This window comes from Rhinoderma darwinii, chromosome 11 (assembly GCF_050947455.1).
Source record: "Rhinoderma darwinii isolate aRhiDar2 chromosome 11, aRhiDar2.hap1, whole genome shotgun sequence".
NCBI lineage: Eukaryota > Metazoa > Chordata > Amphibia > Anura > Rhinodermatidae > Rhinoderma > Rhinoderma darwinii.
Genome location: NC_134697.1, coordinates 95,170,652 through 95,185,975, shown reverse-complemented (window position 1 = coordinate 95,185,975; position 15,324 = coordinate 95,170,652). Strand labels below are relative to the sequence as shown.

The 15,324-nt window shown below is 42.3% G+C and overlaps 1 protein-coding gene across 2 annotated transcripts; it reads right to left on the bottom strand.

Moving 5' to 3' along the window:
* Nucleotides 1-6,399: 6,399 nt before the first annotated feature.
* LOC142663433 (uncharacterized) lies at nucleotides 6,400-14,943 on the bottom strand. 2 transcript variants are annotated; one of them, XM_075842078.1, is made up of 5 exons: nucleotides 14,827-14,943; nucleotides 9,022-9,117; nucleotides 8,278-8,454; nucleotides 8,068-8,191; nucleotides 6,400-7,507 (listed from the first exon to the last, which is right to left on the bottom strand). In XM_075842078.1, the coding sequence occupies exons 2-5, from the start codon at nucleotides 9,097-9,099 to the stop codon at nucleotides 6,438-6,440; spliced, it is 1,449 nt and encodes a 482-aa protein (XP_075698193.1). In that variant the 5' UTR covers nucleotides 9,100-9,117; nucleotides 14,827-14,943; the 3' UTR covers nucleotides 6,400-6,437. The 2 variants fall into 2 exon arrangements, with proteins under 2 accessions (XP_075698193.1, XP_075698192.1); XM_075842077.1 differs by lacking the exon at nucleotides 14,827-14,943 and adding an exon at nucleotides 14,392-14,602.
* Nucleotides 14,944-15,324: the final 381 nt, after the last annotated feature.

Sequence of the window (15,324 nt, the reverse complement as noted above, 5' to 3'; positions counted from 1 at the left end):
TCCATTGTTTTTCGCGCTTTGTTTTTATGGAATTCACTGTGCAATTAAAACAACAGGGTCAATACGATTATGGCGATACCAAATATATATAGTTTTTTCTATATTTTACAAGGAAAAGTGTAATACATTTAATTTATTTTGTGTCGCCAAATTCTGAGAGCCAGAACTTTTTTATTTTTGATTAAGTGGTATGAGGGCTTATTTTTTGCGGGATAAGCTGTAGTTTTTAATAATACCATTTTGGGGTACATGCAACGTTTTGTTCACTTTTTATTCCATTTTTTGTGGGAGATGATGTGACCAAAAAATAGAGATTCTGGCGTTTACTTTTCTTTTTTACGGCGTTCACTGTGCGGGTTAAACAATGATATATTGTAATAGTTCAGACATTTACGTACGCGTCGATACCAATTATGTTTATATTTTTATTTTTTTACTATGCTCTAGGGTGAAACGGGAAAAGGTTTTTTTTTTTACTTTTAATATATATATATTTTTTTTACATAAAAAACACCAACTTTATTTGACTAATTTTAGTAAGGAGCACAAAGATGGCAGACCTGGGGGCCTTCATTAGGCCCCCAGGCTGCCATAGAAACCATCGCCACCCCGCGACTGGATTGCGGGGGGCGCGATGAGCTGCTAGAGGGAGTCGCCCCCTCTTTCCAAAGATTAAAATGCTGCAGTCGCTATTGACGAGCGCGATCCCGCTCGTTACTGTGAAGGGTCGGCTGTAACATACAGCTGACACCCGCATCGTATGGAGCGGGTTCACTCCGTGAGCCCATTCCATACTTCCCCTACCTGGCTATGACGTATGGATATGTCAAATGTCGGGAAGGGGTTAAACAGATTTCTTAGCTTTCTATTTTCTTCAATCCATTTTCTATTGATCTCAACAATATATTATAAAAGGATTTATTTTTTTTTAAATTTATTTCTTTATTATTATTTTTCAACATAACATAAACAACAAAAAAAGAAAGCAGGTTACTTTTTTTTTTCTCAAACATATTCACATCTTACAATAGATACAACATGTATTTCAAATATCCTTTCATTAATCGACAATATAAATAAAAACATTTAGGAGAAAGAGAAAAATAAAAAAATAAAAAAATAAAAAAAATAAAAATAAAAATAAAAATAAAAGTAAAAAAATAAAAAAAGGGGGGAAGGAAAAAGAAGAGAGGCAAGATTACAACATATATATATATACATATGTGTACACATACACACACACACACACACATATATACATATATATATATATATATACACATACATACATATACACACACAAGGCATTTGCGATTCTTTCCCCAGGTACAGCTCCGCTAATTATATACATATAATTGGCAATGCAAGACTTTATCTATATAGTCTACTATAGATCAGTTGCCTAGACTTGTTAGGACCTTACAACTATATCTTGATATCTTTACGCCAGTCACTTAGATACACTTCCAATATTTATAGTCTAGAAAGGAAATGCTCTTGAGGCATTATAGACTGACCATAACGTCCAATCATTTAGAAATTTTCCGTATGAATTAGAACGAACCGCTACCATTTTTTCCATAGTATAATCAAATTGAATGAGATTAGTTAATTCAGTGATCGTAATGGGGTCTGAAGATTTCCAAGACCTGGCTATCAACAGTCTGGCTGCCAGAATGACATGTCCTGTTATACACCTTAAGTCTCTAGGAATGTCAACAAGACCAACAAAACACAAAGCCAATGCAGGAGAGGGACGAATTTTATACCTTAAAATGCTGGACAAAAAAACAAAAGTAATTTCCCAAAAGTTAAAGACTAAAGGACAGTACCACCACACATGCATGTAATCGCCTAGGATGCCACAATTCCTCCAACAAAGAGGAGAGTAGGAAGGGTTAAATTTCTTCAACAGTGTTGGGGTTCTATACCATCTAAGCAATATTTTATGTGCTATTTCTCTGTGACTTTCTCCCTTTGAGATTTTGGGGACCCAATTTATCGCCTGGTGCCACTCTGCTAAGGTAATAACCATATTCAGTTCTGCCTCCCATTTAAGCAAATACCCTGGTTTAGCTAATCTCTGAACATTAGAAATTGTAGAATAAAACCACGAGATGCATTTCATTTTAGGCGCAGCCGAGTTGAAAGCCACAAAAGCGCTTCTTGGGAATAGTAGCCCATCTAAATTTCTACTGTTTAGGATGTGACGGATCTGAAAATATTTGTACAAATCATGAGTGGATATACCATATATTTCAACCAATTTATTAAAAGGCAGCATTCCCTTTGAATCGTAGAGGGAACCGATCGTTTCAACCCCAGCTGCCTCCCATTTTAGTACATTTAATTCCGGTGTAAAGGAGGAAAGATACCGAAGGGGAAGTAACCGAAGGGGGTAACATTCAGACTTAGGCGTATGTGAAATCAAATATTGCCAAGAAGCTATAGAGGCAACAATAGAAAGCATGTTCATGTTCCTATACGGGCGGTTAGAATGATTTAGTGGCAAAAAAGAAATTAAGTGAGCCCCCGCTGTAGCCCTCTCAATTTCCACCCATTTAAGTTCGTTATGTCTACCCCACCAATGATAAATCTGGCTAAGAACCGTAGAGTGAAAATATCGCCTAATATCTGGTACCCCCATCCCCCCTAAAGACCAAGAACGGGACATGGTGGAAAATCGAATCCTAGGTTTTTTACCAGCCCATATGAAATCTGTAAGTAACTTTTGAAGTTTCGAGAGATAAATGATAGGAAGTGGAATAGTCACTGTACGGAATACATATAGTATTATAGGCAAGATCATCATTTTAACAATAGCAATTTTTCCGGCCCAAGATATCGTTGGTGTGGAGAAGCTATTCGCTAGTTTTGATACCTTAAGTAGAAGCGGGTGGTAATTCTTTGTAAATAAAGTCGAGCTCGAACTTGTAATAAAGGTACCTAGATATGTAATACTCTCTTCACTCCACTCAAAAGGGAAACATGCAGATAACGCAATTTTTGTAACCTGATCCAATCCAATCCCCATCATTTTAGACTTATTTGAATTAACCTTGTAATATGAAATTTTGTTAAATTGAGAAATCGTATTTTCAATAGCAGGTAGAGAATTGAAGGGATCGGAAATCACCAAAAGCACATCGTCAGCATAAAGACCGACTTTGTGGGTTTTAGTCCCTACTTGGATGCCCTGAATTTTTGTGTTAGTTCTTATTGCTTCTGCTAGGGGTTCCATTGCTAGGGCAAACACAATTGGGGAAAGTGGACAGCCTTGACGAGTGCCGTTCCTTATTGCAAAGGGATCAGAGAGAAACCCAGCAGAAAAAAACTCTTGCCGAAGGGGACGAATATAGTGCCAATATTGACGATTTTATACGTCCCTTAAGGCCAAAATGTTCAAAAAGTTGTGACAGATAACCCCAATGTATTCTATCGAAAGCCTTCTCTGCGTCTAAGGAAAGAAGCAGAGAAGGCGTTCTTGAGGTCTCCACACACTGAATCAAATTCATAAACCGCCGAGTTCCATCAGAGACCTGACGTCCCGCCACAAACCCAACCTGATCTGGGTTAATCAATTGAGGGATAATATGATACAATCTTTGTGAAAGCATTTTTGCATATATTTTAATGTCTGTGTTTAAAAGAGAAATTGGTCTAAAGTTAGCTGGTACTGTAGGGTCTTTGTCTGGCTTAGGGAGAGTAACTACCGTGGCCAGGAGCATTTCTTTAGGGAAAGCACCCTCTTCTGCTGCTTTATTAAATATCTGCATTAAATGAGGAGCTAGTATCTGTGAGTATTCTCTATAGTAGTTATTCGTATATCCATCAGGACCTGGAGCTTTATGAAGTTTAAGCGATGATATGGCTTTAAGTACCTCTAATTCAGTGAAGGGAGCCGATATGGCTGCGAGTTGAGACTGAGAAACCTTGGGCAGTGGAACTGAAAGGAGAAAATCCGCAATTTCTGACTGTGAAGGTTGGTATGTATTATCGTCCGAATGTAAATTATAGAGATTGTTGTAATAATCTCTAAACCGATCAGCTATCAACCTAGGATCTATTATTTTATTACCCTGGGTATCAATAAGGTGAGTAAGACGGGAATGTGGGGTAAGCTTTTTTATCCTTTTAGCCAAAAAGGCGCCAGCTCTATTATTATGTACATAGGTATTCATTTGTAAACGTTTAAGATTAATATCATATTGAGTTATCAACAAAGACTGTAGTGACAAACGCAAAGACCTCAGTTCAGAAGAGTATGCCGGTGTGGGTGTAGTTTTATTTTTATCATTTATAATTGTTATCTTCTTGTTGATACTAAAAATTTCGTTTTCCCTTTTTCTCTTAGCCTGAGAACAGGCTTTGATTAGTAGCCCTCTCATAAATGCTTTGTGCGCATTCCAGACCGTAAAGGGGCAAGAAACTGAGCCGACATTTACTTCAAAGAAAGAAGACAATTCTTTAGACAATTTCATAGCATGATCAGGGTGGAGGAGTATATAGTCATTCAAACGCCACTGTGATGGATAGGAGAAAAGCATTTTTTCCTCTATATAAAGCGAAATTGGTGCATGGTCAGACCAGGTTATCTGTCCGATTTCTGAAGCTTTAGATTGTAACAGTGCCCTGTTATTTACCAAAAACAAGTCAATCCTAGAATAAGAACCATGTGGAGGAGAAAAGAAAGTATAGTCCCTCTCCCCCCCATGTTGACATCTCCACACATCGAACAGACCTTCCTCCACCAAGGTCAATGCAAAAGGAAAGGCTTGTCTGCTTTTAGTGGTACAATCTATATCTGGGTCAATAATCATGTTAAAATCTCCACCCACAACCAACATGCCTTGTGTTGCGCTTTTATTATAAAAGGATTTAGATGAATCATGTATAAAACAAAAAACACCACCTGCTCGAAACGGACCCGATGAAAACTGAGGGGAAACAGTTGCATTGTATTATCACCTTCAATCCCAAAAACTTTACAAGAACCATTGATGTACAAGTTAATTCAGATTAAAGTGACACTTATTACCTCTATGGCCACGTAGGTCTTTTCATTGTATTCCAGTTTCCTCTCACACTCCAAAAACAAAGCTAGGTTACTGTACTTGTGTCAGATTGTACCGAGGGGTGTGTGTGAGATTGTAAAACCATTTACATGGTACTTCAGAACTAATCAGTGTTACGACCAGCGGGTTATGGACCCACCGGGCTACTTCACCGATGAGAATAGCAGTGGATAACAAGACACTGGCAGTAGCGGGTAGCTGGATACAGGCTGATAACAGAGAGCTGGATACAGGCTGATAACAGAGAGCTGGATACAGGCTGATAACAGATAGCTATAGCAAACTGGGATCACATGCACACAGGAACCTTTTCAGGACACAACTAGGTTGTTCCAATGTTGTTCAGGCCGGGTGTGTCCAATGAGGCAAGCTAATATACCAGGTGATTGACAGTGATAGGTTGGGGAAGGATGTGCTGGCTATATAAGATGCAGGAAGTGAGCGCGCGCGCGCCCTATGGTCAGACGCAGCAACAGTAGCAGCAGGAAGAAGTGCATGACAGTGTGGAGATCTAGGAACCGTACAGCGTGTACCAAAGGTAACCTGGCGGCTGTGCTATATAAACTACAGATGGTATGTATATAATTTAATGATGATTCTTAATTATGAAATTTTTCCATCTGAGAACAATATGAAACTTACCTTACTCTCCCCCAAAGAATTCCCATGCTTTCGGACTCTGATGCTTGGGCTAATGGACAATGATTGTGCACTATTAAGTAATGAAAGACTAATTCCAAATTCTGGCAAGTTAACAGGAAATGACATCAATGTGATCACTGATGCTCCTCCGATCATTCTGGTGGGAGATCATCACGAGCAAATAAATTACTATTAAATTTGATCAAATAATGTAACATAGAACTTGACAATGGACATCTACTTTCCACACCCAGCCCTAGATTCAGCATTCTGGAGCATTCGATCATTGCGAACTGAAATTAGCTTTGGAACTTTTTTCATGGTTGTCGGACCATGAGGTTTTCCAGTCCATTGGCTGCCAGATTGAGGCCAGATTCACACGAATGAGTGCAAACTCGGGACGTGAAAAACGGCCGATTTTTACATCCAAGCAATTAGGACATGTCCTATTTCTCCACGGACCCTTCACACGGTCCTTTAAAACAACGGCCGTGTGAACGGCCCCATTGACGGCCGTCAGACGGACGTATATTACAGTCGTCTGAATTTGGCCTAAATCCCTTTTCTTGTAGTTCTACAGCCGGTCTTGTACCACAAATGTTTTTCTCTAGACAATCATGTACACTGCGTTGGTAGACATCTCTATTTCTGACCATTTAAAATGAATGACACCTTACGGTACTTGAAAGGTTAACAGGTTTTATTTTAAAATCAAAAACTCTACATATGTTGAAAAACAATTTGTCCTCTATGGATTTTCAAATGTCTATTCAGGTCATTTTTTTGGGCGAAGCTCTTGCCACATTGGCGACAGATAAACTTCTTCACTCCAGTGTGTCCTCTCTGATGCGAAAGAAGATTCGAGCTTTGAGCAAAGGCCTTCCCGCAGATGGGGCAAATAAAGGGTTTCTCTCCGGTGTGGATTCTCCGATGAGTGACGAGAGCAGAGTTACAAGAGAAGTGTTTGCCACAATCTTGACAGACGAGAGGCTTCTCTCGAGTGTGGGTTCTTTGATGTGTCACCAGGTGGGACTTGCAGATGAAGTTCTCCCCACATTCTGAGCAGACAAAGGCTCTTTCTCCCGTGTGAACGCTCTGGTGTCTGACCAGATGCGACTTGTATGGAAAAAGTTTTCCACAATCAGAGCAAGTCAGTTTCTTTCTCCTGTGAACCCGCCGATGCCTAGCCAGTTCTACATTACTAGTGAAAAACTTTGGACACTCCGTGCATGTGAACAGCCTCCGGGTCATCTGTAACGTCGGCCGAGGCGGCGGAGGAGCTGGTTTCATGTTAAAATTCCGGTTGAGTTGACCATATTTTATTAACATGGCATTCATTTTCTGGGAGTTGATTTTAGTTTTAGGAATTTGTTTAATAGGAGCAGATCTGTAAGCTAAAGCTCTTTGATTATAGACATGTAGGAGGTTTGCTCTTTGCCTTGGCATTGGATCTTCTTTCCGAAATAACGAAGGACGTTTAGTTTGCGTGTGTTGGGTGGATATATAAATCACGTCTTCGTCACTGGAGTCGGACTCTGTGGCTTGGCCATGGGTAGCTGTGTATTGAGTGTGTATGTAAAGGTCACTGCCTGGGAAATCATCATCTTCACTAGATGAAGAGTCCTCTGATTCGTCACTTACCGACTTTCCAGGTCTCTCGATTGTTTTATATAGTTTTAACAATTCAGGTCTCAGATTAGACTTATTAAAGTTCTTGTTCTGTCCTATGTCGTGAGGGGAATGAAAAGTAGGGGGGAAATTTCCAGGAGAAATTTTAGGCTTTAATTTATCTGTTGGAGAAATAAAAAAAAAAAAATTTGTGTTTTAATAGGTGTATTGATTTATTTTAATGGACAAAATGGGGAAAATGGCGGGAAAAAAATTGATTTTCAACGTCCAAACTCCTCTATGAGATTTTTATCGCTGCCACTTGTTCATTGTTGGATATTTATGATGTAATGACACTTTTCAAAGCACAAGTTAGAGAAACTCTTACCCCGCTTTAAATCTGGGCCCCTAGGTTTCTTCCTAGCATTATCCTATGTTCTCCACCTACTCAGACTCTGATCAATAAATGAGTACCAGTATCCCACCTTCTGCTCAACAATGCCAAGATGACCCATATGGAAGAGGAATATGATGGAGGCTTACACAATGCAACCCATACAACTTTTTTTGTTAAAACAACCTAGGAGCTTCTATCTCAGCTTTGGACAAAAAGACCTGGATCCAACGAAGGAGTAAATGGCAGGTTGTCCCAGGTCTACTGGTCAGATTCCAACCTGAAAGAAGGTATCACTAGCGTATTGGAGACAAATCAAAACCCAACATCAACACGTAGACATTTTACCCGGGCATGTGAGGGGCTGGTGGGTCTCCTTCATGACGTCCTTGTAGAGATCCTTGTGTCCTTCTAGATACTCCCACTCCTCCATGGAGAAATAGACGGTGACATCCTGACATCTTATAGGAACCTGACACACAATGAGACAGTCATCACCCCGACACATTATCTCTTGGTGTTACTGTATAATGTCCCAGCATTCCCGTGAGCGCTCACCTCTCCCGTCAGCAGCTGAATAATCTTGTTGGTGACTTCTAGGATCTTCTCTTCGTTGCTTTTCTCCTGTGTCTGTGAGTGAGTAGGAGACACAGTGCTAGGACTCTGGGTCTTGCTCAATCCTCCTGACACACTGGTTGTGACAAGCTCACTTGACTTCTTAGCAGGTACGTAGTCCTAGAGAGTGACAGGAGATGGAGCTTTTAAAGGGCAGAAATAAAATAAGAGCAAAGAAATATCTAGCGATACATGTATTCTTTTCCAGAATTTCAACGTCCAGCTCACACTTTGCAGCTCACCAGAGGACTGTAGACTAAGCGGTGGCTATAACTAGTTTGAGTGGCCCTCCAGTTGTACTTTCTTGCCCGCACAGACATCGGCCATGGAATAACGCTCCTGCAGGTACAGTTGCCGAGGCAGCCACACAAGGCTTGAAGGGTATCGTCTACAGGTCCTGTTAATTAGAATTTGACCAGTGCACGACGCTCTCCGGGTGTTGAATGGTCGTAATGGCAACTATAACGCCGAACACGAAGGAGCGTCTCTACCTGCCCGATGTTAGTTTGACAGGGAGAGTACAACTGGAGGGACACGAAGTCTATTGCAACCATCTGTTTCAAACTAAAAAGGGATTTGTCTAAATTTTCTCAATGAAATATCATATACATCAGTGACCATTCAAATCCATTTTATTTTTTATAGGTAAAAGTAAACTCATGTGATCTAATTCCTGAACTCCCTCACCTCACCAGTCAGTAGATAGATGATCTCCAGTGTGAGGTTTAATATCCGGTCAGTCATTTGACTTCTGTCTTTATCCATCTTCAGGATGTCGAATACCTGTCAAAATTAACAAAAAGTTCCCAAAAATAAATACATTGTAATCTCCTAGCGGTCCTCGTGCTGGACTATGTTTCCTTTGGGGGTTCAAGGTTTCATCGTACACTTCAAAAACATCATAGTCAGTTTACGGTCTTTCAATGAGATTGGCCCTAGCCTGTACGGACTTGTGTATACCTGAAATACAGAGATTAGATTGTAAACCCCAAAGAGGAGGGGAACTAATTTGTGTAAATAAATACTGTGAGCAACGCTGTAGGGAAGCCAGAGACCAACAAGCTAGGCATGAGGTGATCAGAGTTCAATGAAAAGTGGGTAAAGGGTGTCAGAGCCCAACAACGACAAAGTGGATGGTCGTAGAGCACAATGTCAAGTGGTTTGAGGTTGCAAAACCTGACACTGTGCGGGTAGGGAGGAGAGCACGGCCCAATGTCAAGCAGGTGATGATAGGACAACCCTTAATAAGAATGAGCAGGAGATTGAGAGCAAAAACGTCTTCACCAGTTGCTTCATGTCCACTTGCACTCTAGAGTCACGGGCGTACATCAACTTTAATCATCAGTCAACTAATCACCTTGACTCGTAGGAGGGAGGAGGAAAAACGGCTGCAAGAAACCCCTGATGAAACCTCTTCTCAAAGGGAAACAGTTGATCAGACCATTGTTTCCCGTAATAGATTACATAGGGTGACGGTGGGGTTAGGCTTTCCCGACATAAGCCTACAAAAGGCATATGTCGACCATAGACTTCAATTCTAAAAAAAACCAAAAAAAACAAAAACCCCTGTATATCTTATTTTTTTAATTGGGGTCCCCTCTATGGAATAGCATAGTTGACTATAGCGGCCCGATGGATGCCAAATACTAACGTATACCGGCTTTATGAATACAAAAAGGATGCTCTTTTGGCACCGGTCAGGTAAACAGGGCCTCGTGGATAAGTTTGGCGTATGTGTCGAGGAGTGTGTACAGACCCTTATCCTCAAAAACATTAGCTATGGCCAACTTAGGAGACTAAAAAGGCTGCCACCACACTTTTCCGCTATCGTACGCTAACCTAAAGGCTCTCTTTAAAACCAGTGTTTTCAGACCGCAACGTAAAATATAGTTTCCATAAGTTGTTCCCTTCGTATATATTGTCCATCATTGCATCTCGACCATTGTAGACCAGTTAGTTCGGTGCCTCAATACCTTGGCGTCGATCAAAGCAAATGGAGGCAATGGAAGACTTTGGGGAGCTGATCGTGAACTCACGGATGGGACAACATGTGGAGCTACCAGTGACAAAAAGTTATCATGTCGATTTATTACTGCTCGGTATGAATGCCATATATTCAGCACCAGTTATGGGTTCCGATCTCATCATAGGAAAGCAAGAAATCGTTCTCCCAAAAAAAACAACTTAAGTTTAGATTTGTCTGAATTCCCATCTAATCCTGGTTTTTAAGGCAAATATGCAGCAGTTACGGGGCCATGACAGGACTATGGGAATAAAGCCCTACATTAACCTATATATGTATTCTGAAAACACATGCTCTCATTGGTGATTTTTTTGACGGACAAAGCTAAGGTCTAGTTGTAGACCCAAACATAGCTCCACCAACGACATTAATTTTTTCCTAATTTAGAGCTATTATCCTCACTCTTGCCCCAGTATGTGGAGTCTAGTCTCCCTGAGAGCATACATGGTCTCAAACTGTAACAACGATTATATGTATAATAAGAGATGGGGGTATAGGGACTTCTTTTATTAGGCCCCCGTTCACATGATGTTTAGGCCTTCCTTTGGAGGTATAGGTCGGGAAGACTCCCAGTGTATACCTCCGATGAGAGGCCCAAACGTATCCCTCTGAATGGCATGCGGTGGGATACGTCCCCTGGGGACTCCGGCCATGGGAAAATTCATGAGTCACTGTCCATATACGGACAGTGACGTCAGGAGTTTCCCTAGAGCTGGAGTCCCCTGGTCAGAGCATCAGTTAGTGCTGTCTGCCCGAGGGCTCCTGACGTCACTGTCCATACAACGCTCTGGCTGGAGATTCCGGCTCTGGACAAGCCCCTGACATCATTGTCCATATATGAACAGTGATGTCGGAAACTCCCAGAGGTATACGTTTAAGGAACACTCTTTTGGTCTCCGTCGGCATAATGGAACCCTATAAAAACGTTTATGTAAAAGTAGGGTAATAACGCGATGTGAAAGGGACCTTACTTGTCATATGTGATATATGAATTTGATACCATCAGATGGAACCAAAGTACCAAAAGCTGCCAACACTGGGACACGCACACAACCAATTTACAGCATTACATTGATCTCCCTCCTTAAAAAGGGTGGTCCGCTTTGAGTAATCTTTTTAGTTAGAAGGGTCCTATGGCAAAATGCTAATTACAGGGTATCCCACTACTGGGACAGCAATCAGTGGTAATTGGTAGGTGAAATCGATAGCAAGTTTTTAATTGCTCTGTAGCGCCACCAAAGGGGAAATTAAGCATTGCACAATTCCTATTGAACTCAACGTCCATGTAATGTATTGTAGTGCAAGACAAACAGCCCTGGCTTTTAGAGGAGGGTCCTGAACAGGGGACCCACTTTTTAGTATACCTAGATGTTAAGGCTCTCTAAGGGTTCTCTTACACGTTCCGACATGGGCCATGTAAACGAGCGCCGATCAACGAGAGAGCTCATTGATCGGTGCTAGTTTGCTCCTATCACAAGGAGGGATCACAAGGGGGATGGCTCGTCCCCATACATTTCTATCATGTCGGCAGCACATCGTTGTTTTACACAGGGAGACGTGCCGCCGACATAGATAATATTTACGGCTGCATAAACGATACGGTCATCCGATGAATGAGCGTTTGCTTTTTCATCGGCTGATTGTTCCCGTTTACATAAGACAATGATCGGGAACGAGCGTTTATATGAACGCTCGTTTGCCAGATAATTGGCCCGTATAAAAGGGCCTTAAGAGAGAGAGTCCGCAATCTGAGACCCCATGAAGCGCTTGGATAAAGGAGATATAGCATTCTACTAAGACGTTTACATATCTCCAGGGTAGGTCAACAGACCCTCCTATTGCATGCGTATCAAGAGCAACATCAACATAGCTCAGACATACAGAAATCTTGGAGCGTTCGATGGCCCTATTATTTTACTTACATTTCTCAGTTACACCTTTTCCGTTTTTTCTTTCAAAACTTGTGTCAAGTACCACACGGCTTGTTAGTCACAACATCCAAGAGAATTTCGGAGCATGTTCATGGTTAAAGCCAATGATCAACCTCAAAGTTGTCACACAGCTCCGTAAACACGTTAAACTGAGCAAACATCTCTACTGCCTGCCCCCAACTCTCTACCACAGCACTTGTTAAAGAGGACCTGTCACTAGGTCAAATAAGTTTAACTGGTTACTGACCTGAATAGCGCGGTCTCCCTGATTTCGGCGCTATTTTCCGTTTTTTCCTAGACCCTCCCGTTCCAGAGATACGGCCCACTGTTTTGTTGGTTCCCTATATGCTAATTTAGTGTATTTAGCCAAAAGGGTGTGAACTACCCTCAAGCTGCCTCGCACTGATTTGTCAGCATCAGAGGCAGAGAAGCTAGCTCCACCCCTTTGGCTATATAAAGCCAACACAACAGTGGGCCGTATGTCAGGAACGGAGGGGTCTAGGAAAAAAAGAAAAACAGCGCTGGAATCAGGGAGACAGCGCCGTTCAGTAACCAGTTCAACTTATACGACCTAGTGACAGGTCCTCTTTAAGGTGCTGTACCAGCTAAACGCACCACAAGCGCTTTGGTAGTACGGACGACGGCCACACTGTTCTCCACAAGAATAAGACAATCCATTGCCGCCACTTCCGATGGCTGAATCTGTTACCAGGAAGTCTCAAGGATTGAAACGCTACAACGGGAATCTTTGGTTCTTACTGGTTATGCTCTCAATTTTAGCGTCTAGTTGGATTTTGAGATTCCAATACACCGAACCTCTCATCTAACCGGTAACACCGTCTTTTACCCAAGAACATGTCATTCTTATCAGACAGAACCTGGGACAGCCTCACCGAATCAAGAACACCTTATGGCTTGAGAAGGGAACGGGCTCACGGGCTGAGCTCACTCCATACGACGAGCGTGCCGGCTGTATGTTACAGTGTATCGAGGGCATCCTGCTCTATTAGCCCCTTAGATAGTGTGGTCAATATCAACCGTGGCATCTTAGCAGTTAGAAACAGAGGGGTGCTCCATTAGCCCCCCGCGACGCGACTGCGAGGCGCTGCAATGGTTGTCATGGCAGCCTGGGGGCCTAATGAAGGTCTGCCAACTTTGTACCCCTATTAAGAGGATTGTCAGAATCACAATATACCGCAAGACATAAGTGTTTCATTATGCCCCCCAACGATCGCTGGTTTAAGCCCCCTACGGAAGACTAATAATATAAAATAAAAAAAAAGTTAGTTTTTTTTTTATACATAAATATAAAAAAAAAAAGTTAAAAAGAATGAAAAAGTTCAAAAAACCCCAATTTTCCCCCTAAAAGCAATATAAAAAAAAAAGTTAATTAACATAAGGCTGGGTTCACACGAGCACATTAACGTCCGTAATGGGCGGACTTATTTCGGCCGGAAGTCCCGGACCGAACTCAGTGCAGGGAGCCGGGCTCCTAGCATCATAGTTATGTACGACGCTAGGAGTCCCTGCCTCTCCGTGGAACTACTGTCCCGTACTGAAAACATGATTACAGTACGGGACAGTTGTCCCGCAGCGAGGCAGGGACTCCTAGCGTCGTACATAGCTATGATGCTAGGAGCCCGGCTCCCTGCACTGTGTTCGGTCCGGGACTTCCGCCCGAAATACGTCCGTCCATTACGGACGTTAATGTGCTCGTGTGAACCCAGCCTAACTGGTATCGCTGCGTCCGTAAAAGTCTGAACTATTACAATATAATGTTATTTATCCACGATTCTGAACGCTGTAAATACGAAACCCAAAATGCAATGAAGGAATCGCTGTTTTTTTTCCCCATTCCACACCACAAAATAATTTTTTGCCATTTTCCCAGTACATTTTATGGTACAATAAATAATGCCGTGAAAAATTACAACTCGTCCCGCAAAAACCAAGTCCTAATACGACTATCAATGGAAACATACGAAAAGTTATGGATTTTGGAAGGCGGGGAGGAAAAAACGAAAATTAAAATTAAAAAAAATGGCTGCGGAGGGAAGGGGTTAACCTAAAACTATACAAATAACAGGAAAAAAGTCGTCTAACCAGGAATGTGATCAGTAACATCTTCACCAAGAAAGTCGATAAGGCTCTTCAATCGTTTTCCTGTAACCATGACTACTGGGTGAACGTATAGGCTGCGGGCACAAGGTGACGGGTCGCAGCCTGGTATACGGCGACCCTGGTCGCACAATATGATGAGGCTGTGAGGAGTGTACTGTCCTCGCCACTAGGTGGTGTTGCCCCAGCCACTAGGTGGTGCTGCTCCACACAATACCCAGAATTCAGTCAAAAACGTGTGCTCCGTTCTGACTACCTGTCTGTAATTAATATATAATGGCCCCAGATAGCAGTCCCCCCCCCCCATGTACCCTACATTTCCTATACATTGTGTATTTCATGTCCCCTCCACCTACACAATAGACATGCACAGTGCTCGTTTCCATGGCGTCACCTGCAGCCCTAGAGGCCGCGTCTCACCTGTCAGGCGCAGACAACACTGTGGATTACATGCACAAGAAGCTCGGGCTCATTCCACCCTCACTAAATGTAAACTCCCAACAACATGTCGGCTCTTTATTATGTCATCTGCTCCGTGTAGTCAGCGCTAGAGGGAGTGAATTGTGTGTCAGACTAGTCCTGTGGGCGGCAGCCATGTTTTCGTAGCGCACGTGGGACGTGTAATAGTCCTTCCAAAAATGGCCGCCGCTCAGGAGCGGTACTGAGAATAGGGAGGGGCTTATTGTGTGCACATCATGGCTACTGCGTGACCGATACAGGAGGAGGGGGCTGATAATATAGAGGGGAGAAATATACAGCGTATATCTAATATGTGTGTGGTAGTGAGGGCTCCTCCTGTACATGTATGATAGGTCTGTAGTGGGGGCTCCTGTACATGTATGTATGATAGGGCTGTAGTGGGGGCTCCTCCTGTACATGTATGTATGATAGGTCTGTAGTGGGGGCTCCTCCTGTACA